A 22290-nucleotide genomic window follows, 5' to 3' on the forward strand; every position below is an offset into this window, starting at 1 on the left:
ACGTGTACATCAAACATTATATACAAACAAACAATTAATATCATGGAACATAGGAACATATACAGAGTAAAACAACATATGTTTGCGACCTCTTTATGGGTGCTTATTTCTTCGGTGTCAAATAATCAAGGAACATTGCACGGAACCAATGTGCCGCTATGACCGTGTTTCCTGTGGGACATGTTTCGCAATAGGACAAGCAGTGTGCAGTTGGGAAAACGTGTGCGTAATATTTCTCGTGTTATTGGAGTTTATAGTTGTGGAATTTCGTGTAAATGCTGCAATTAACGTGATAAATTACTTATATTTGTATATAAAGATATAACCGGAAGTCAGTCTTTAAGTGACGCTGGGATAATCCGGTAGAAACCATGAAGAAGAAACTGCAGGAGAGGTTTGTTTACACATGTTTGATTTCCAAAAAATAGTCAAGAAAGATAACTGCGGCATTTGTTTACCTACAGACTAATAGTTTGAAACTAACTGTGGTCTGGAAGACTCAGGGCAAAGCGGCTGGTGTTATTTATAATGTAATGAATTAATCTGTTCATGCATTCAACATCCAGCAGTGGGGAAGAAGTATTCAGATCCTCTACTTTTGTAAAAGTACTAATATCACACTTTAAACTCCGGCATTTAAAATGTCACGTCAGTGGAAAGAGTATTTCATATTGTCTCTTGAATATTTATATAAAATGACTGATGCATTCATTTAAAACGAGGTGATTACTCACAAGTCTGTTAAATTGGAGCTCTAAATGACGATTAATTTAGTGTAATTTCTTAATCAAGTACGCACAAATGGACAACTTCACAACGTTTGTTTTCTTCGACCAACTGTAGGCTACAACCTCAACATTATTTCTATTATATTACAATTATTAAAAGGAAACGCTGCAAACCCTTCACATTAGAGAAGCTGAAACCATTAGAAGAAAAATAGCCATCAGATTTTTAGCGAGACTTATTGATTAATCCACTATTTATTTTGTACTTGACCTTTTTATTTGTATAGTTTTATTCAGTTGTTCTACTTTTTAAACTACAGTAACAGCTACAGAAATACAAGTAAGTTGAGATGGTGATATATCATTTCAATATAAGTAACTCTACAGATAAAAAAAAACTGACAAAATATAAGACTAACCGTTCATTTCACCGCTTTAACCACTGCAAAGCACATAACCACAAAGTATCCACAGAGCTGAGCCCTTATTATTGAGTGTCCTCTTTCACGTTTAGCATCTATCAAACATGTGTTTTTCTGGATGTTGTTCCTACTTCATCTTAATGTTTCTGTCTGCAGTGAGGAGGAGCAGCAGGAGCAGCCGGAGCAGCCAGCTGACTACGTGGTCGGTCAGGTGTCAGGAAGTTTGTTCAAGAAGAAATCTAAAGCCTCCGGATCGCTGTCGGCTTTATTCGGGGCTGCTGCTCCCGCTCCACCTGTTCTCTTTCAGCCTGCACCCAAGGTAACTCACACACTCATATGTAGTTTGAATAAAAAGTAATAGAAGCATTCGTTCGGGACCATTTTCAGCGGCGGAGTAATCCACGTTTGGTGTGATCATGGTGATGCAGGAAGATAGGTAGATAGATAGATAGATATGGTGCATTTTCATTACAGCGTGGTTTAAGCGTGCCGTGCCCGTTTTTGGTTGCATTTCCACTTGGCGTAGTTCCGGCTAGCGGGTACTTTTTCACAGTTTTCTGGCTCTCCAAAATCGAGGTTCTTTCCGGGCCAACAACCGGGCTGAGTATGCTAAACTAGAGAGAGAATTGCTGCCAAGGGGGCTACAACTACAACAAAATGAACATATTTGACCGTGATTTAATTGTAATACACGTTTCAAAATGATGCCGAAGTAACAACATACTGATACCGGTTAGTAAAAACCATGAATTAATGCTTTGACAAGTCTGCAGACAGACGGCAGGCGAAAAACCTTTTAAAATGCGTGTTTTCTGTGAGCTTGAGTGCTAACAGCTAACGGCTGATGTTGTTTTTGTGTTTTGCATTGAAGATGACGTCACGGCTCCGCCTACACTGCGTTACTATAGTTACTACCCCAGTTCCTAAACTGTAATGGAAACGCAGCATAAAGTGAGCCTGGCCTAACAAGGCCTAACGAGGCCTAGCCATACCGTACTATGCCGAGCGAGGCCCTGTAGTGGAAAAGCGCCATTAGAAAGATACTTACTTTATTGATCCCAATTTGGGACATGTTTGAGTTGCAGCAGCATAACAAACACAAGGCAATGTACATAAGAGAAACTAAGACACAGAAATAAACTTTTTTGGTGGATGTTTGAGGCTTTGATGCACGTGGAGTACTTCATACATGCACTTTCGGTTTGAGTCAGTGCATGAAGAAAAATATAGAACATCACTAGACTTCAACATGTCCTCTGTGGTCGCTTACTCTTTTTTTTTTATTATTGCAGCCTGTTCCGAAGAGCACAGAAGAAACAGAGGAGCCAAAGGAAACTCCAGAAGTCAAAGTTAAACTTAGCAAGAAGAAGCAGAAGCAGCTGAAGGAGAAAACAGAGGGCGACCTGAAGCTGGAAGACAGGTACGGAGTTTAGAAACATTTTATATATTTACCCACAGAGCTGATTCTACTTTCTTTCTGTCCCCTTCCTTTGGTTTTCTTGTCTTTCTTCTGATTTTCTCCTCAGCTATCATATGTTATACTATCACTATTAGGGATGCTCCGATCGCCGGAATCAGTATCGGCCGATACCGATCGAGTGGGCGGGGCCTATGGGGATCTTCCATTTAAAGTGATGTTTAAAACTCAGTTAATGGGGCTCATTCACTGGCGCCTCCACTAACAACAACCAACATAATTGTTACATTCAAATGAAGTACATTATTCAAGTTTACATTAACTTGGGATAATAACACGGGAGAAATGAGCGGAAGCACTCTCTTTTCCTCTCTCCCTCTCTCTCTCTCTCTCTCTCTCTCTCTCTCTCTCTCCCCCCTGACAGCCTGTCAGTATCTCCTGCAGCTCACTGATCCAGTAATGAGTGACCCGACAGTGAAGAATAAATATATTTATAACTAGTTTAGCTTGTTCCAGAGGTAGATAAAATAGCTAAGTGTGTTAGGTCTAACTCTTAATGTGTGTTCTGCTCCGCTCACCGGTCCGTCACAGCGGGTGGAGCTGCAGGATTTCTGCTTCACACACGTTGCATACCGCTATTTTACTGTCTTTTTCGGACACCTTAAAAAACTGCCAGACTGGTGAAGACATTTTGGCGAGCTTGTTTTGCCGCGCACAGAGAAAAGTGTCATGTATTTTACGTCATGTGACCGGCTCTCCCGATCGGCCTTTATAGAGAGTGAATATTGGCCGATCGATCGGTGCATCCCTAATCACCATTGTTAGTCTTGAAGGTCTGTCCTCTAAAGGAGTCTTCTTTTTTACCCGTCCTAGAACAAATATAAGAAAATCCTCGTAACTCCTTGGATTGTTTTGACCTCTTTGAGTCTGTAACCTCCACCCCTCTCTTCTGATCCCTTGCTCTTCCTCGTTGGTTTCAGGGAGCTCAGTTTACATTGTGCAGATGAAGACGAGCAAGGGCCGGCGAAGAAGAAGAAGAAGACGGAGCCGAGCGATGGGAACGATGCAGAGCAGTATGTGATAAAGAGGCAGATGAAGAGAAACAGGATAGAAGAGGAGGTGACAAAGAAGAAGAGGACGGTGTTCGTAGGCAACCTGCCCGTCAGCTGCACCAGGAAGGTACCCAACATCACAAAAGATATTACAAAATGAGAGGAGATAAGACAAGCCTTTTTAACCCCAGAGAAGACATTCAGGCGTTGTAGCGACACATTAGATATGTTTAGTGACCAAATATCATTTTTTTAAATCTTTAAACCAGTTTGTTATTCCTGGATTGATCAATACTATGTTGGAGAAAGGAAAAAACCTGATGTTTTGGGTATTTGTGTTGTTTTTCCAGACCCTGCAGGGCCTCTTCAGGGAGAAAGGATCCATCGAGTCTGTGCGGTTTCGCTCTGTGGTAAAAACACTACACACAAATAATCCCAGCATGCAGTTGGGTTTTGAAGTGCTACTCAGTCATATTACTAACTCTTATAGCTTCTTCCTACGTTTCTATTCAACTTGCTGTCATGTGTTCAGTAATGTTCATCCATTTTATTAAATAGATTATTAAAGACTGTTAAAGAACATTTCCAAACTAGTCATTTTGATAAAAGGAATTTTCTACCAGAACCAAAAGCGGACAGTTCACTCGGGACACATTTATATCGCCAAATGAAAGATAATAAGCTCCTACAACTTTCTATTTTTTGTACTCTCTAGATTTAAAAAGTCACTAAGCAGAGCAATTGGGGGGTTGAAATATGGCGCTCTGATGAAGAAGAGTTTGAGTCAATCAGCACCTCAGTGCTAACCTACAGTACCAGGATGCCTTTACACACCAGACACTCGGTGTCATAAAGGGAGGAGGAGAACGAGTCAGGAAGACTGGCGGACATGTTCTTCCAGCTCTCGTACCTATCTCCCTTAAGGAGGGGCTGCCCTAGCATTTTGTTGTTGTTACCAGTTTGTACCGGGCAACTCTCGGTCAGAGATAGTTATTGTTGTGGGACACCTGGAACACATCCTTCTCGGGGTGTAGAAGACCCGAGCCATAAGCGACAACAAATGTGATTCAGTGTCCTCAGCTGTTTAGTCTATCTAATGAAGAATGTTGATTATTACACTGAACTAGTTAAAACCTGGAGCTACAGGAGGGGTCTTCAGAATTGATTGTGGCATCTCTACCGTGTGGTCAGACCGTGGCCCGGGACATGTCTTGTGAATTTTCCGGCCGAAGCTCCAAATAAACCGTCAGTGTTTGCCATCAAAGCTCCAGCTCTCCTCGTGTCTCTCTGAGTCCTGACTCCTATTGCTTCAGAAGTTTCCCCCACAACTTTCACATGACAAATTTCACCAAAGTTGAACTTCATTTATTTCCCCCCCTCCTCCAAGAAAAATACGCTGATGGTTGTGATTCTGTAGAAATCTACTGATTCAGTGTTAGTGTGATTAAGCTTATCCTTTAAGTTTGCGAACCTTTAATCAAGTAAAACTCTCACTGAATCTAATTTCTCTGAGGTACGCTGTAAGAATGTTCTTTAGGAATCTTTATCATCTTGTATGAAAATGGTTCTCGTGTTCACTTCAATACATTCAGAGCTCTGTAGCAGCTGCTTGTCGTGATATTAAAACAAAGTGTTATCTTCTATTGATCTGTTGTGTGTTCCCTGCAGGTCAGAGAGGATCCCGCCATGTCCCGCAAACTAGCAGCTATTCAGTAAGTAACATGAAGAGTTAAAAACGGATGAACTGTCTTTAAGGCGAGGCATGTTTCAAATATCAACAAGTAGGCAATTAAAAGTGGTTGACAAAAAACTATAAAAAAGCCTTTGGACATAAGATTACAGAATCTATAATAAAAGCTGCCAGTGTAAGATAAAGATAGTTTTTAGATTGAATTATTTTAGTGTCTTTGTCATCCTCTCCTTAAAGATATATCTTCTACTTTACAGGCGCAAAGTTCATCCCAAGAAGCAAAGCATGAACGCCTACGTGGTGTTTAAAGACGAGGAAGGAGTCACCAAGGCGTTGGAGAGGTCAGACAAACACACACACACACACACACACACACACACACACACACACACACAGTCTAACTCTTTGCATGTAACTAAACACTCTCTCTCTGTGTGTGTCTCCTCACAGGAACGGCATGGAGATCGAGAAAGGATTTCACATCCGAGTGGACAAAGTGACGGAGAGCTCAGCAGTGAGTCTCCACATCATGTGATCTGATATCTGGGATTAGTTTTAGTAACAGTTGCTGATTTTATTCTCTGTGTGTATTCAAACGTTTTGGGTTTGAAGTTGCTATATGTTGAACGTTTATTATGTATCATTATTATATGCATTGAACTCATTCTCGCCTTGCAGCACGATCACAAACGCTCCGTATTCGTGGGGAATCTTTCGTTCGGTGAGCCCCCCTGCATTTTTTTTTAACATTCACAATTACTGTTGTTTGTCATGTTGACGCTAACCTGCTGTTTGTGTTTTCAGAGATAAACGAGCTGTCTTTCCGGCAGCACTTTGAGGAGTGTGGCGATGTGGAGGGCGTCCGGCTGGTTCGAGACCAGAACTCCGGCCTGGGGAAAGGGTTCGGATACGTCCTGTTTGAGGTACGACCACACAGAGGCTGCTCTACTGTTTCACTTTGTGTCCTGGATGTGGATATCTGCACAATATGTCACTTTCTTTGTGATAGCCATAGGATCTTTTTAAAGAAAGCGCAAAACGGCACTTCAAAACGTTAACATCTTGTAGGAGCCATATGTTAAAATGTATAATTTGATATATTGTGTGTGTATATAGATATATTTGAACATTGTAATTCTTTGTTATTAGTATTATTATATCATTTATCAGCCGTTGTAAAATTGACGTCATAGCCGACCGCAGCTGCTGGTTATTAGAAGTGAGAAAGAAAAAAGAATCACGGAGCAATATCGGTTTTTGACCTTTAAAAATATGTTTTTGTACTCTCAACCAAACTTTCCTGAGACGTATTTTAGTTGGAGTCAAGCCTATTGCTACTTGTGGATATATCGATTTTTGGATTAGACGGAACTACACATCTTTCTGCATTGTTGTTGTTGGTTCCTCCTACGCTCAGCTCAATCAGTTAGATAAGAGAGGCTGAACGAAGTAAGCCTGATATCTGTTTAATCATAAATTATAATGTTATTATGATATTAGACACATATTGCATATTCTCCTTATATAGCTGCTTCCCTGGACATCTTCAAGTCATCATTAAAAACTCACCTGTTCACCATGGCCTTTGACCCCTAACCCATCACAGTCCCCCTGCTTCCACTCCTACTGATATTTATTTAATTTGTACTTTATTATTGGCCCCTTTTGTTTGTTGCCTTGCCTTGTTGTTCACCATGTAAAGCGGCCTTGGGTCCCTTGAAAGGCGCTATACAAATGTAATCTATTATTATTGTTATAGTGCCGCCCTTCTCAAGGTTATTGCTGTTTTTCTACAACAGGTTTGACATGAGATTTGATGGTTTTGTATCTTTGTGTCTCAGAGCGCAGACTCCGTGCAGCTGGCGTTGGAGCTCGATGGCTCAAAGCTGGAGACCAGGACCATCCGGGTGAAGAGGTCGGTGAAGAAGGAGAAGCAGAAGAAGACTCCGGAGGGAAAAGGAGCTCCAGGGAGGCCCGGAAAGGGACCAATGAAGGGACCTATGAAGGGACCAATGAGGGGCTCGGGGCCGGAGAAAGGAGGCGCCCGGGGGGGTTTCAAAGCTCAAAATAAATTCTCTGGAAACCGACCGACTGCGACTACAACTACAAGCTCCGGCTCTTTCAAAGGAGAGATGACTGATCCGAACAAAAAGAGCAAAAAGAAAGGACCGAAGAAGCCCCGGAAGCCCAGAAAGACTGTCCACATCTGATTTACATTGAAAACATAAACGTGTGTGTGAGGTCTCCAGCTGTGTGTTAGCTTTTAAAACTCTGTTAGGAGGAAGAAGCAGAAGCAGGTTCACTGAGATATCTGGAGAATTAAGAACAGGCTTTTGATAGTCCATTTTCCAAGTTCTTCTCAGTAAAGGTTATTTTTCCGACAGCTCTAATGTTGTTTATTCCAGTTACATCCACTTTGTAAAACCATCAAGTCCAAGAAAGCTTTGAAGGTGGAGTCTGTGATTCTGGATTGTAGGTATTTGAATTCTACACAAAAACAAAACTCACCCTCCCATCAGTGCTCCTAGTGAAGGTTAGCTTTAGGGCGGAAGCTAACGATTATATTCTCAATTAATCGTTTGGTTTGTAAAATATCTAATATCTTCAAATAACTTCCAACCAGTTGATCATCAATAGTTGGAAAGTATTTTTCTGTGGATTGACTTATCGTTGCAGCTCTTCTCTTTACATAAAAAGTGCCACAAACTATTGAATCAAACTCAATATAACACAGACTATTCAAATAAAACATTTTTTGTAACTTTTCACCTGTTGTATTGAGTTATGTTGTTCCTGTTGTGTTCAAATAAAAATCTTTAATTGTGTGTCTGATGCAAAATGTCTTTCTCCAACACAACATAAATCTGTATTTTTGGATGTAAATCTCACACTTCCTTTACTTAAATAAAAGAAGCAATACCCAAACAAGTAAAAGTCATGTATTAGAAACCTTGTTTTAGTAGAATGACCACTATTAGAGCTACCATATTATATAATGCATGATTAAAGTATTATTATTGGAGCTTATTTGAAGTACCTTATATATGTTACTCATAGTTCAAGCCTTTACAGTAAAATATTTTAGCTGTGGGTTTTCGTGTAAAATGTCTATCTGTAAGTATCTAGAGCTCTCAGATAAATGAGGTGAAGCAGAAAGTAATAAAATAGCCTCTGAGGTGTGTTGAAGACGAACAGAGTCGACTGAAGGGATACAGCCAATCAGTTCCTATGGATTGTGAAGAATTATACTTGAATAATTCACTTTCTACCACAATGCACATCATGAACGTATTAGAACAAAGACATGTGCTAGATTACTTTCAGGAGAATACTCAGAGGGCACAGGGGAGCTGCTTGTTGTTATTTAGTTAAACCACTAGAGAAGTGAGGTTGTTGAACATAACTCTGAGTTTAAAAGTCCTCTTAAAAGCCCACCTCAACCAGGGCTACTCGATCCCACTGAGGAAAAGTGCATTTAGCCAGGCTGTCTTTTCATTCAACGCATCCCATCAATGGAATTCAATACCACCATCTATAAGAGAATCCTCATCCTACTACACATTCAAGCACAGTGTGAAAAAGTGGATCATTGATAACCAACAGTGTCAGCACTGATGTGTGGGTAGGTGTGTGTGTGAGTGCGTATTGTGAATGTTTTCATTGATTCTGTTCCTCCTAAAATGTAGGATTTTGTAGGGACGAAATAAATGTCCAAGCTAAAGACACACATATGTGGTAGCAATGGTTGTTGGCTAAACAGGCCGAAACTCACCAGTCCAACATCTTCCAGCTTCAACAGTCTTTAAATGCCAACTGCTGCCATAGAGAAGACCCCACCCTGAGTCCTGAAGCTTATTTGTACCTTTAGGAGATTGTGTATGGAAGCCTGTTTGCGCCACAGGAAAAAAAAAAAAATCCTGAAAGTCAATATATTGACTTAGCTATCCCAATATATTGACTTAGCTATCTCAATATATTGACTTAGCTATCTCAATATATTGACTTAGCTATCTCAATATATTGACTTAGCTATCCCAATATATTGACTTAGCTATCTCAATATATTGAGTTACATATTTTTTTTTTATTGAAACAATTATGTCAAATACAGAATAAGGCACATGAACGATTTTCATCATATAAGCGGTACAACTTTATATTAAGGTACACAAATTAACCATCAACTAGTTGTTAATTAACATGCATATTAGCAGTATATTGGCTCTTTATTAGCCATTATAAAACACTTATTAATGCCTTATTCTACATGACCATATTCTACAAGTACTAGGACAATAGTTAAGAGTTTTTCCTCAATAACCCTCTAATTAGTGCTTATTTATTGCAAGTAAGGAAGTTGTTGTACATGAGCTTTGGTCTTAATATGCTCTCCTCAATATGTCTAAATAATTCAAAATTAGGTATTTCTATCTAAGAATATGAATACTTTCTAAAATATTGTTAACATTATCAGCAGATAGTGTTTGGCAGAGTCTCTGTAGAGACTGTAGAGACTCTGTCGTAGCTGCTACATTGTAATGCCATGTGGTAAATGCTTATATGCTGCTCATGCTCTTTCTGCATATCATGTATTTATTTTTGCTATGTATATAAATGTCAGGTTCTTAAATATTGTATGTGAGGGACTCCGGATGGAAATTAGCTCAAAGCTCAAATCCGGCATGTTTACGTTTTAAAGCATTATTTATTAATATGCATTGTCCCTCTTCAAATAAACGATTAAATCAAATAAATAAAAACCTGATGAACTCAGTTCAATCAGGAGAGACTTCATTTTGTTTAAAGAACATTTATTGACACATGTCATATGATAAATGTGAAGTCTTTGGCGATTAGACCCCGATCCTGAAATCGTATATCTAAAGGGGAAATGCAGCCGTGAGCATATAGGGAACCCCCGGGGTCTAGACACTGGTGATGATGCTGAAGATCTGGATTTGATGAGGAGATGGGATGAAGAGGAGGTGGGATGAGGTCTTTGGATTAGCTCTCCTGGCACTGGATATGATGAAAGGAGGTGGATGGGGAGGAGGCGGGCGGCAGCATGAAAACCTCAAATCACAGCTGACTGCAGGAGAGAGGAGAACCATTTAAAAGTTTGTCTGCAGCACGGTGATTGGCTGCTGGAGAATGAGGTGAATGTAATAGGTTAAAGACAACGCCCGTGATGAGCTGATTATATGCAGCTGCGGAGTGAATGTATCCCAGTCCTCCTGACAGAACTTGAGCTGAGCTTCATTTAGTTTTAGGTTCCTTTTGAGAGAAACCAATGTGTCTTATCCCTCTCAACTACTACCTGTTACTGCAGCTCTTTTTAGAGGGATTTTGTTTCTCAACTTTCAGAGTTTTCCTGACTTTACATGAGGTGAAGATGTTACTGTACCTATAGATGAGTTTATTGTGAATCACTGAGCTCTGTAGGCAGAAGAGTAAGAATACTTTATATCACTTACTACCCATAGCCCAAAAAAATCTTCCTGGTTAATTAGGATCATTGATGGATGCCTTTAAGCATTTTTAGGGTTGTTAGAAAAATATAAACTGTTGTAACATCAGGCTTATTTTTTACCTCCAACTAGAATCTCTTGACAAAGACATATGCAGGTAGCATGGTCATAGTTGAACTATTACATCGACCACCATTGGGAAAACCCATTTGTCCTTGGTCAACATGAGAGGTTATCCTGTACATGTTTGTCACAAACTGTGTCTCCACATATATCAGTGTTTGGTGTACAGTACAGTGACTCCATGCTTATCTCTCCTTTGTGTTGTGCTCCATCCAGTGGACACTCTGCGCCATAACACCAGGAAGTGGTGGAAGTGTGTTACTGTAGTGTAGTACAACAACAACAACAACACAATGAACTCTGTGCTGAGGTCTATATGGTATTATCCTGTTAAACTTGCATTAAATACCATAGTACTATTTTTGCAATACCATTTCTTGACTATTTTTAAATCTGGCTCAAAAGGCCTTATAAAAATGTGAGGAGATTTTTCATGCATAACTTTCCTTTTGTGTTTTTAAGACTTGTTTCCTGTCATCTGAAATAACACTGAACACATTACTCACACAAACAACAAAGACCAGTGACCTTGAAATTAGTATATTAATTTTTTATTTAAAATTGTACTTATCAAGATTGTTATCTTGGATGAAAGAAAACATATTTAATCCGTTTCACATTGAGTTCTTGTTTAGTTCAATGATTATAAAAATGTGCTGGGAGGGAAATAATTTGAAAAGGCATTTTTTTCAAAGTATAAGAAAAGGAGGGTTTCGTGTATGCATGATGAGTTAAAACTGAGAACCTAGGAAAGGTGTATTCTGGCTTTTTGCCAACCCCCGTTAGTCATGTGACCCTCATCACATTTCACCCAGTTGTTTCTACCACACACAGCAAACACACATAAGTGTTGACACAATGCAAACAAATGTAGGACATCATGTTGATTCAGCTTTTTATATCACAAAGGGGGAAACTAGTTTCATACAAATATGGCAAAACTACAGGAAGAAAATGGTAGGGCTTAAGTCTAACTGTAATATCCTTAAAAAATATCATTAAATCAAACCCCATTTTTCCTTATATTAGTTGTTGGCATAAATACTTGTATAATACTAAACTCTGTAGTTAGTTACCTCATTGTAAAGAGTAGTTTTTGTGTTATAGTGACTGCCTTCACTCGTAAAAGTGAATGCTATCTCACTGATATCAGCCCCACTGTTTTCTGCTCTACAGCCAATATCCAATCACTGCTAGTGGAAACAAACATTTCATCCTACAAGCTCTTCACACAAAAAGCCATTAACAGATGTAATACAAGTAATTTTATTTGTGAATTAGCTACAGGAAATGTGTCATGAAATACAAATGATATGTAAATGATGCCTTCCTGTTCAGTGTTTAGTGCTCGAGTCCCTGCTTTCTCAGACCTTGTGTTCAACATGCAGTTTAGTTTAATGTTTTTAATTCAAAATCACATATTTACAGATGTCTTTGATTCATAAGCTATTTTACCAGTATTCACTATAACACCTGGCATGTAAATATACAAGCTAACAGTTATTAACCAAACCATTATTATTTATTTTATGTCATATTATTTAGCTTCATTTACCTATAATATTACACATATTTTATTTTGTAGACACTACAGGCATGTAATAGGCTTTTCTCTTAAAGGTTGGGTAGGTAAGTTTGAGAAACCGGCTCGAGATACACTTTTTGTTATATTCCATGGAATGCTCTTAACATCCCGATAGCAATGAATATCTTAAGTGCTTTGACAAAAAATCATCTGTGGAAGCAATAGTACTGTAAAAAGCACGACCAGTCATTTTAGCCGGCCCGGCTAAAATAACTGGATGGCCTACCTGCCTGTCAGCCTTCCATCTGTGCACAAACTTATCTCGTGCCCTCATTGGTCATGTGCGCGTTCGTGTGTGTTGGAGGAGGGGCTCTGTAAGGAAGTGGCAGATTTTTTCCGGCTGTGTATTTTCAAATTCTAGCGATCTCGAGCCGGTTTCTCAAACTTACCTACCCCACCTTTAAATGACCCTTTATGACACAATATTAAACATTTATTTTGCTTATTGATTCAAACTTCAGCTTGACACATTTGGTGTCTTTGGAAACAATGGCTCCTTCTTGAAGTTAAAGTAATTATCTGTGGCTTTATAAAAACTTTAATACATATATTCTCCATATGTGTTAGAGTAAGTGTTGATGAGATAATTGTTGAGTAAATGAATGCTTCCAATAATGTGTTGTATGTAATGAGATACATAAATAATGAAATGTAAATCAATCACCACAGTCAACTTATTATGTAGAAAATAAAATGGAAACTATGTTCTGACTAAATCAACACATGAAATAAGATGAGTGATTAGGTGACTCAGACAGGAGAGATGATCAGAGGAGCAGCATTTTTACGGCCATATTTACCACCAGGACTAAAGTATGGGTAGAGTTTCTCAGTGAAGGAGCAGCCAGTAAAGGAGTAGATCAGAGCTGCAGCATCTACGTCATAAAAGGAGACCAGACCCTCCTTATAATCCACAAACACCCCCACCTTCTTAGGCCTTGACTTCAGAGAAAGACTGACTGCAGGTTCATCATTGGCTTTGTACTCATTTCCCTCTCTCAGCCATATAGTCCAGAATCCATCTTCAGCGCTCATTGGAATCTCTCCCTTCCTCTTGATCGACCCTCTGGCCACTCCTAAATCCCACTCGGTTTTTCCTTTAACTTGAACCTCAAAGTAAAATCTGCCTGAAGAGAAACTCTGCTTTCCTAAGACACAGATATCATCAGAAAATCTATCTCTGTTGTTTGGGAGATACTTTTCAACATCACCATCACGGACTTGTTTTCCATCACGCGACAGAATGAGACCGGGATTTGCTGTATTAGGATCAAGAGTCACATCCACTGCATACCTCTGGACCCTCCTCACATCAGCTTCAATCAGCTTCTTCATCTCTTTACAGAGTGTCTCCTCCAGCTGAACCACAGCTCTCACCACAGTCCCTTCATATGATGATGGAGGGATGCTGACCTTTGTCCAGTCCTTGGTGAGTGATGGGTGTTGGATGTTTAGGGACTGGACACCCTGCAGAAAATGGAGGGGGTCTTCAGACCGTGAGAGATGCTCCGCCACAGAGCTTCTCTTCTTCAGCTGAGAGATTTCCTGTTCCAGCTCTTTGATGAAGTCTTCAGCCCGTTTCATTCTCATGTTCTGCTTCTCTTCTATTGTTTGGATGAACTCATTCAGGTTTCTCTCAACAGACTCCTTCAGAGCAGTGAAGACCTGAACCCCTTCTGCTACCTCTCTGTCTGCATCTTCCTTACTGAGGTCCACTGAGTGTTTGATCTCCTCAATCTTCAGTTGTCTCTTCCGGATCATTTCCTGAATTCTAGCCTCTTTCTTTCCCAGCGCTGCCTTTTTACCTTCATATCCTTCTTTGAGAGGAACCACATCATGCATCTTGTGGTCTGAAACATGGCAGAGAATGCAGACACATGTCTGGTCGGTCTTACAGAACAGCTCCAGAGGTTTATCGTGCTTCGGACACATCCTGTCTTCCAGGTTCTCCACAGGGTCGATCAGCTGATGTCTTTTCAGTACTGACTTTGTCAGATGAGGCTCCAGGTGAGTCTCACAGTAGGAGGTCAGACACACCAGGCAGGACTTCAGGGCCTTCAGTTTGGTTTCAGTGCAGATGTCACAGGGAACTTCTCCCGGTTTGAAGACTTGTTGCTCTGAGCTGCTGCTGCTGCTGCTGCTGGCTTTCTGTTGAGCCGACTGTCTGAACTGAGCGACCATGTCAGAGAACAAAGTGTTAACGTGCAGCTCAGGTCTTGTGTTGAACTCTTTTTTACACATGGGACACTGGCACCTGTCACTTGTATCCCAGTGTTCAGTGATGCAGTCTTTACAGAAGTTGTGTCCACATGGTATAGTGACTGGATCAGTGAACAATTCCAGACAGATGGAGCAGAGAAACTGATCTTCAGAAGGCAGGTAGCTTGCAGCAGCCATATCTACACACATGTGAAAGAAAAGAAAAAACATTTGAAACATCAATCATCAATTCATATTATATATAGTTTTAAAGAAAGAAGTTTGATAACTTGTAACAAGCCATGAGCAACCGTGACCATTTCACGTTGACAGGTTCAAGCATGCAACTCTGGCAAACAGCAAGGAAAATATAGGTGTTCTCGATCATTCTTTTATTGAAAATAACACTGCTCTTCTTACTGTGTGACCATTACAATTAATTTACTCCGGCTGCTTCACATCAAAAGCCTCTAACTGTTTCTCCAATGGAAAGATTTTATTTTGAAACAGCTAGAGGAAATGGGTAAAAGCATTATGTAGGAAGTGATCAGCAAAATATAATAAGAGCAGGAGAGCAGAAGTGAATACTAAGAGTTGATACAAAGATACTGTTTAAGCTGTTTAACGTGGACTCTATATCATATACTGTATATGGTTATGTTGTTGGAGAAAAACAAGTTGGACGTTTGTGTTAATCCTGCTTGTTGACAGTGTAAAAATAATCAGCTGTACTCACCAGTGTTTGACAGAGACTCTGCTGTGTTGTTCAGAAAGATATGATGAACTCAGTTTGTATTTTCTTTAGACAGAAACAGAGACGAGTCTCGACTGCAGTGTGGCTGCCTCTCTGACTAACGTAACATTCGTTTCCTGAGTGTGTCGCGTAAACTCTCCTCTTTCCACTGTAGCTCCTCCTCTCACTGTCTGCTGGTTTGTTCCCTCCCTCTGATCTGCATGGGTATTGAGAAATACCAGGTTTTCTCTGATAGTTATGGAGCAAAGGTTCTGCTTTACAGATGGGAGGGATGAGGTGTGTCAAAAGCTGTTTCAACTAAAATCTCTTGACAAAGACATATGCAGGTAGCATGGTCATAGTTGGACTATTACATTGAACACCATTGGGAAACCCCATTTGTCCTTGGTCAACACGAGAGGTTATCCTGTACATGTTTATCACAAACTGTGTCTCCTCATATATCAGTGTTTGGTTTACAGTACAGTGACTCCATGCTTATCTCTCCTTTGTGTTGTGCTCCATCCAGTGGACACTCTGCGCCATAACACCAGGAAGTGGTGGAAGTGTGTTACTGTAGTGTAGTAAAACAACAAAAACACAATGAACTCAGTGCTGAGGTCCATATGGTATTATCCTGTTAAACTTGCATTAAATACCACAGTACTATTTTTGCAATACCATTTAATGACTATTTTTAAATCTGACTTGAAAGGACTTATAAAGATGTGAGGAGATATTTCATGCATAACTTTGAACAACAAATAAAACAGCAGTTATTGTTTTTTTAGAATCTAAAATGAGATAAAATGTAATCCTGCTGACCTTAACATATACATATACTCAGTTTTGAACCACTGAAATAAAAAATAAAATAAAAGGCTATTTGCCATGTTTCTTTAAATCTTGCCTGATTCATAGATTGGTTTTGATCCTTGACATACGGAAACCCATCAAGTTTCCTATTGTGTTTTTAAGACTTGTTTCCTGTCATCTGAAATAACACTGAACACATTACTCACACAAACAACAAAGACCAGTGACCTTGAAATTAGTATATTAATTTTTTTATTTAAAATTGTGCTTATCAAGATTGTTATCTTGGATGAAAGACAACATATTTAATCCATTTCACATTGAGTTCTTGTTTAGTTCAGTGATTATAACAATGTGCTGGGAGGGAAATTATTTGATAAGGCATTTTTTCAAAGTATAAGAAAAGGAGGGTTTCGTGTATGCATGAGTTAAAACTGAGAACCTGGGAAGAGGTGTATTCTGGCTTTTTGCCAACCCCTGTTAGTCATGTGACCCTCATCACATTTCACCCAGTTGTTTCTACCACACACACAACAAACACACATAAGTGTTGACACAATGCAAACAAATGTAGGACATCATGTTGATTCAGCTTTTTATATCACAAAGGGGGAAACTAGTTTTATACAAATATGGCAAAACTACAGGAAGCAAATGGTAGGTCTAACTGTAATATCCTTACAAAATATAATTAAATCAAACCTAATTTGTCCTTATATTAGTTGTTGGCATAAATACTTGTATAATACTAAACTCTGTAGTAGTTACGTCATTGTAAAGAGTAGTTTTTGTGTTATAGTGACTGCCTTCACTCGTAAAAGTGAATGCTACCTCACTGATATCAGCCCCACTGTTTTCTGCTCTACAGACAATATCCAATCACTGCTAGTGGAAACAAACATTTCTTCCTACAAACTCTTCACACAAAAAGCCATCAACTTATTATTTTTTTAATTGTGAATTAGCCACAGGAAATGTGTCATGAAATACAAATGATGTGTAAACCAGGCCTTCCTGTTCAGTGTTTAGAGCTCGAGTCCCTGCTTTCTCAGACCAAACATCTAGTTTATTTTACTGTTTTCTTAACTCACAATCACATATTTACAGATGTCTTTGATTCATAAGCCATTTTACCAGTAATCAATATAAAACCTGGCATGTAAATATACAAGTTAACAGTTATTAACCAAACAAATGTTAACACAAATGAGGATTTATCATATTATTTAGCTTCATTTGAGTTTTTCTAGCAGTTTAACTATTACACACATTTTATTTAGTACACAGTAGAGGCACGTAATAGGCCTTTCTCTTTAATGAAGCTTTACAACAATTGATTATAATACATTTAATGTTATTATCAACTCTCACTAGCTTGACAAATTTTGTGTCATTAGAAACAACTTTTTTTTAAATAAATCTTGTAGCTTTATCAAACGTTCATAGATATTCTCCACATGTGTTACGATAAAGTGTTGAAGAGATCATGATTTGATTGTTGAGTAGATTAATGAATCCACTTATGTGTTGTATACAGAATCTAAACCATATGTAAATCAGTCACCACAGTATACTTATCTTGTAGAAAATAAGATGGAAATTCTAAAGTTTTGACTAAATATCGATGTTTGTTTCCTTGAATGAAAACAAATCAACACATGAAATAAGATGAGTGATTAGGTGACAGGAGAGATGATCAGAGGTGCAGAGTTTTTACGGCCACATTTAGCACCAGGATAGAAGTATGGGTAGAGTTTCTCAGTGAAGGAGCAGCCAGTAAAGGAGTAGATCAGAGCTGCAGCATCTACGTCATAAAAGGAGACCAGACCCTCCTCATAATCCACAAACACCCCCACCTTCTGAGGCCGAGACTTCAGAGAGAGAAGAACTAGAGGAGCATCATCAGCTTTGTACTCATTTCCATTTCTCAGACATATAGTCCAGAAACCCCCCTGAGGGCTCAGTGTGATCACTTCTTTCCTGTTGATCGACTCTCTGGCCACTCCTAAATCCCAGTCAGTCTTTCTTTTAACTTGAACCTCAAAGTAAAATCTGCCTGAAGAGAAACTTTGCTTTCCTAAAACACAAGTACATTTAGAAATCCTCTCTGGGTTATCTGGGAGAATCTTTATCACATCACCATCGCTGACTTGTTTTCCATCATCAGACAGGATGAGTTTAGGATGTGCTGTATCAGGATCAAGAGTCACATCCACTGCGTACTTCTGGACCCTCCTCACATCAGCTTCAAGCAGCTTCTTCATCTCTTTACTGAAAGTCTCCTCCAGCTGAACCACAGCTCTCACCACAGTCCCTTCATATGATGATGGAGGGATGCTGACCTTTGTCCAGTCCTTGGTGGGTGATGGGTGTTGGATGTTTAGGGACTGGAAACCCTGGAGAAAATGGAGGTGGTCTTCAGACCGTGAGAGATACTCCGCCTCAGAGCTTCTCTTCTTCAGCTGAGAGATTTCCTGTTCCAGCTCTTTGATGAAGTCTTCAGCCCGTTTCATTCTCATGTTCTGCTTCCCTTCTATTGTTTGGATGAACTCATTCAGGTTTCTCTCAACAGACTCCTTCAGAGCAGTGAAGACCTGAACTCCTTCTGCTTTCTCTCTGTCTGCTTCTTTCTCACTGAGGTCCACTGAGTGTTTGATCTCCTCAATCTTCAGTTGTTTCTTCTGGATCATTTCCTGAATTCTATCCTCTTTCTTTCCCAGCGCTGCTTTCTGCCCTTCATATCCTTCTTTCAGAGGAACCACATCATGCATCTTGTGGTCTAAAACAGTGCAGAGCATGCAGACACATGTCTGGTCGGTCTTACAGAACAGCTCCAGAGGTTTATCGTGCTTCGGACACATCCTGTCTTCCAGGTTCTCCACAGGGTCGATCAGCTGATGTCTTTTCAGGCTTGAAGCTGTCAGGTGAGGCTCCAGGTGAGTCTCACAGTAGGAGGTCAGACACACCAGGCAGGACTTCAGGGCCTTCAGTTTGGTTTCAGTGCAGACGTCACAGGGAACTTCTCCTGGTTTGAAGACTTGTTGCTCTGAGCTGCTGCTGCTGGCTTTCTGTTGAGCCGACTGTCTGAACTGAGCTACCATCTCAGAGATGAAAGTGTTGACCCTCAAATCTGGTCTTGTGGTAAAAGCCTCTTTACACATGGGACACTGGCACCTGTCACTTGTATCCCAGTGTTCAGTGATGCAGGTTTTACAGAAGTTGTGTCCACATGACGTGGTGACTGGATCAGTGAACAAATCCAGACAGATGGAGCAGAGAAACTGATCTTCAGATGGCAGGTAGCTTGCAGCAGCCATATCTACACACATAATGTGAAAGAAAATAAAAAACATTTGAAACATCAATCATCAATTCATATCATATATAGTGTTAAAGAAAGAAGCATGAGCAACCGTGACCATTTAACTCTGACAGAGTCAAGCATGCAACTCTGGCAGACCAGCAAAGAAAATATAGTTTTTGTCGACTATTTTTTTATTGAAAAATAACACTGCTCTTCTAACTGTTTGACCATAACCATTAATTTCCTCTAGCTGCTTCACATTAAAAGACTCCAACTGTTTCTCTAATGGAAATATTTTATATTTAAACAGCTAGAGGAAATGGGTAAAAGCATTATGTAGGAAGTGATCAGCAAATAATAATAGCAGGAAAGCAGAAGTGAATACAAACGCCTCACCACAGAGATTCAGTTACAAGTTACTGAGAGCTGATACAAAGAGACTGTTTAAGCTGTTTAAAGTGGACTCTATATCATATATATTGTTATGTTGTTGGAGAAAAACAAGTTGGAACTTAAAGGGTGGAGTTTTCGTCTGAGTAGAGCTGAGGTTTTGTGTTAATCCTGCTTGTTGAAAGTGTAAATATAATCAGCTGTACTCACCAGTGTTTGACAGAGACTCTGCTGTGTTGTTGAGAAAGATCTGATGAACTCAGTTTGTATTTTCTTTAGACAGAAACAGAGACTAGTCTCGACTGCAGTGTGGCTGCCTCTCTGACTAACGTAACTTTCGTTTCCTGTGGCGTTCCGCGTGTAAGCTCTCCTCTTTCCACTGTAGCTCCTCCTCTCACTGTCTGCTGGTTTGTTCCCTCCCTCTGATCTGCATGGGTATTGAGAAATACCAGGTTTTCTCTGATAGTTAGGGAGCAAAGCTGGTGCTTTACAGATGGGAGGAGTAAGGTGTGTCAAAAGCTGTTTCAACTAAAATCTCTTGAAAAAAACCATTTGTCCTTGGTCAACACGAGAGGTTATCCTGTACATGTTTATCACAAACTGTGTCTCCTCATATATCAGTGTTTGGTTTACAGTACAGTGACTCCATGCTTATCTCTCCTTTGTGTTGTGCTCCATCCAGTGGACACTCTGCGCCAGAACACCAGGAAGTGGTGGTAGTGTGTTACTGTAGTGTAGTACAACAACAAAAACACAATGAACGCAGTGCTGAGGTCCATATGGTATTATCCTGTTAAACTTGCAGTAAATACCACAGTACTATTTTTGCAATACTATTTTTAAATCTGACTTGAAAGGACTTGTAAAAATGTGAGGAGATTTTTCATGCATAACTTTGAACAACAAATAAAATGTAATCCTGTTTACCTTAACATATACATATACTGAGTTTTTAACCACTGAAATAAAAAATAAAATAAAAGGCTATCTGCCATGTTTTTTTAAATCTTGCCTGATTCATAGATTGGTTTTGATCCTTGGCATACGGAAACCCATCAAGTTTTCCTATTGTGTTTTTAAGACTTGTTTCCTGTCATATAAATAACAATGAACACATTACTCACACAAACAACAAAGACCAGTGACCTTGAAATTCGTATATTAATTTTTTTATTTAAAATTGTGCCTATCAAGATTGTTATCTTGGATGAAAGACAACATATTTAATCCGTTTCACATTGAGTTCTTGTTGAGTTCAGTGATTATAAAAATGTGCTGGGAGGGAAATAATTTGAAAAGGCATTTTTTCAAAGTATAAGAAAAGGAGGGTTTCGTGTATGCATGATGAGTTAAAACTGAGAACCTGGGAAGAGGTGTATTCTGGCTTTTTACCAACCCCTGTTAGTCATGTGACCCTCATCACATTTCACCCAGTTGTTTCTACCACACACACAACAAACACACATAAGTGTTGACACAATGCAAACAAATGTAGGACATCATGTTGATTTAGCTTTTTATATCACAAAGGGGGAAACTAGTTTTATAAAAATATGGCAAAACTACAGGAAGAAAATGATAGGTCAAACTGTAATATCCTTACAAAATATCATTAAATCAAACCTAATTTTTCCTTGTATTAGTTGTTGGCATAAATACTTGTATAATGCTAAACTCTGTAGTAGTTACTTCATTGTAAAGAGTAGTTTTTGTGTTATAGTGACTGCCTTCACTCATAAAAGTGAATGCTATCTCACTGATATCAGCCCCACTGTTTTCTGCTCTACAGCCGTACAATATCCAATCACTGATAGTGGAAACAAACATTTCTTCCTACAAGCTCTTCACACAAAAATAAATCAACTTATATTTTATTTAATGTGAATTAGCCTCAGGAAATGTGTCATGAAATACAAATTATGTGTAAACCAGGCCTTCCTGTTCAGTGTTTAGTGCTCGAGTCCCTGCTTTCTCAGACCAAACATCTAGTTTATTTATTTGTTTTCTTAACTCAAAATCACATATTTACAGATGTCTTTGATTCATAAGCCTTTTTACCAGTAATCAATATAAAACCTGGCATGTAAATATACAAGTTAACAGTTATTAACCAAACCATTTTTAACACAAATGAGGATTTATCATATTATTTAGCTTCATTTTACTTTTTCTAGCAGTATAACTATTACACATATTTTATTTAGTACACAGTAGAGGCATGTACTAGGCCTTTCTCTTTAATTAAGCTTTACAACAATTAAATATAACACATTTAATGTTATTATCAACTCTAACTATAGCTTGACAAATGTAGTGTCATTAGAACAACGGTTTTTAATGAAGTTACAATACATATTTGTAGC

At 39.1% G+C, this 22290-nt stretch overlaps 3 protein-coding genes across 3 annotated transcripts; 1 reads left to right on the forward strand and 2 right to left on the reverse strand.

The window, feature by feature from the left end:
* Positions 1-180: 180 nt before the first annotated feature.
* Positions 181-8134, forward strand: rbm34 (RNA binding motif protein 34). The gene is made up of 12 exons (XM_034129680.1): positions 181-222; positions 320-394; positions 1307-1469; positions 2443-2570; positions 3548-3746; positions 3970-4029; positions 5288-5331; positions 5567-5650; positions 5760-5823; positions 5988-6030; positions 6114-6232; positions 7151-8134. The coding sequence occupies exons 2-12, from the start codon at positions 372-374 to the stop codon at positions 7517-7519; spliced, it is 1296 nt and encodes a 431-aa protein (XP_033985571.1). The 5' UTR covers positions 181-222; positions 320-371; the 3' UTR covers positions 7520-8134.
* A 4694-nt stretch (positions 8135-12828) lies between these two features.
* On the reverse strand, positions 12829-15529 carry LOC117481759 (E3 ubiquitin-protein ligase TRIM21-like). The gene is made up of 2 exons (XM_034129647.1): positions 15421-15529; positions 12829-14884 (listed from the first exon to the last, which is right to left on the reverse strand). Exon 2 carries the CDS (start codon positions 14880-14882, stop codon positions 13236-13238), a length of 1647 nt encoding a protein of 548 aa, XP_033985538.1. The 5' UTR covers positions 14883-14884; positions 15421-15529; the 3' UTR covers positions 12829-13235.
* Positions 15530-17167: 1638 nt separating this feature from the next.
* On the reverse strand, positions 17168-20263 carry LOC117481765 (E3 ubiquitin-protein ligase TRIM39-like). Its single transcript, XM_034129655.1, has 2 exons — positions 20138-20263; positions 17168-19552 (listed from the first exon to the last, which is right to left on the reverse strand). Exon 2 carries the CDS (start codon positions 19548-19550, stop codon positions 17910-17912), a length of 1641 nt encoding a protein of 546 aa, XP_033985546.1. The 5' UTR covers positions 19551-19552; positions 20138-20263; the 3' UTR covers positions 17168-17909.
* Positions 20264-22290: the final 2027 nt, after the last annotated feature.

The sequence above is a fragment of the Trematomus bernacchii genome, unplaced genomic scaffold (assembly GCF_902827165.1).
Source record: "Trematomus bernacchii unplaced genomic scaffold, fTreBer1.1, whole genome shotgun sequence".
In the NCBI taxonomy this organism is placed as follows: Eukaryota; Metazoa; Chordata; class Actinopteri; order Perciformes; family Nototheniidae; genus Trematomus; species Trematomus bernacchii.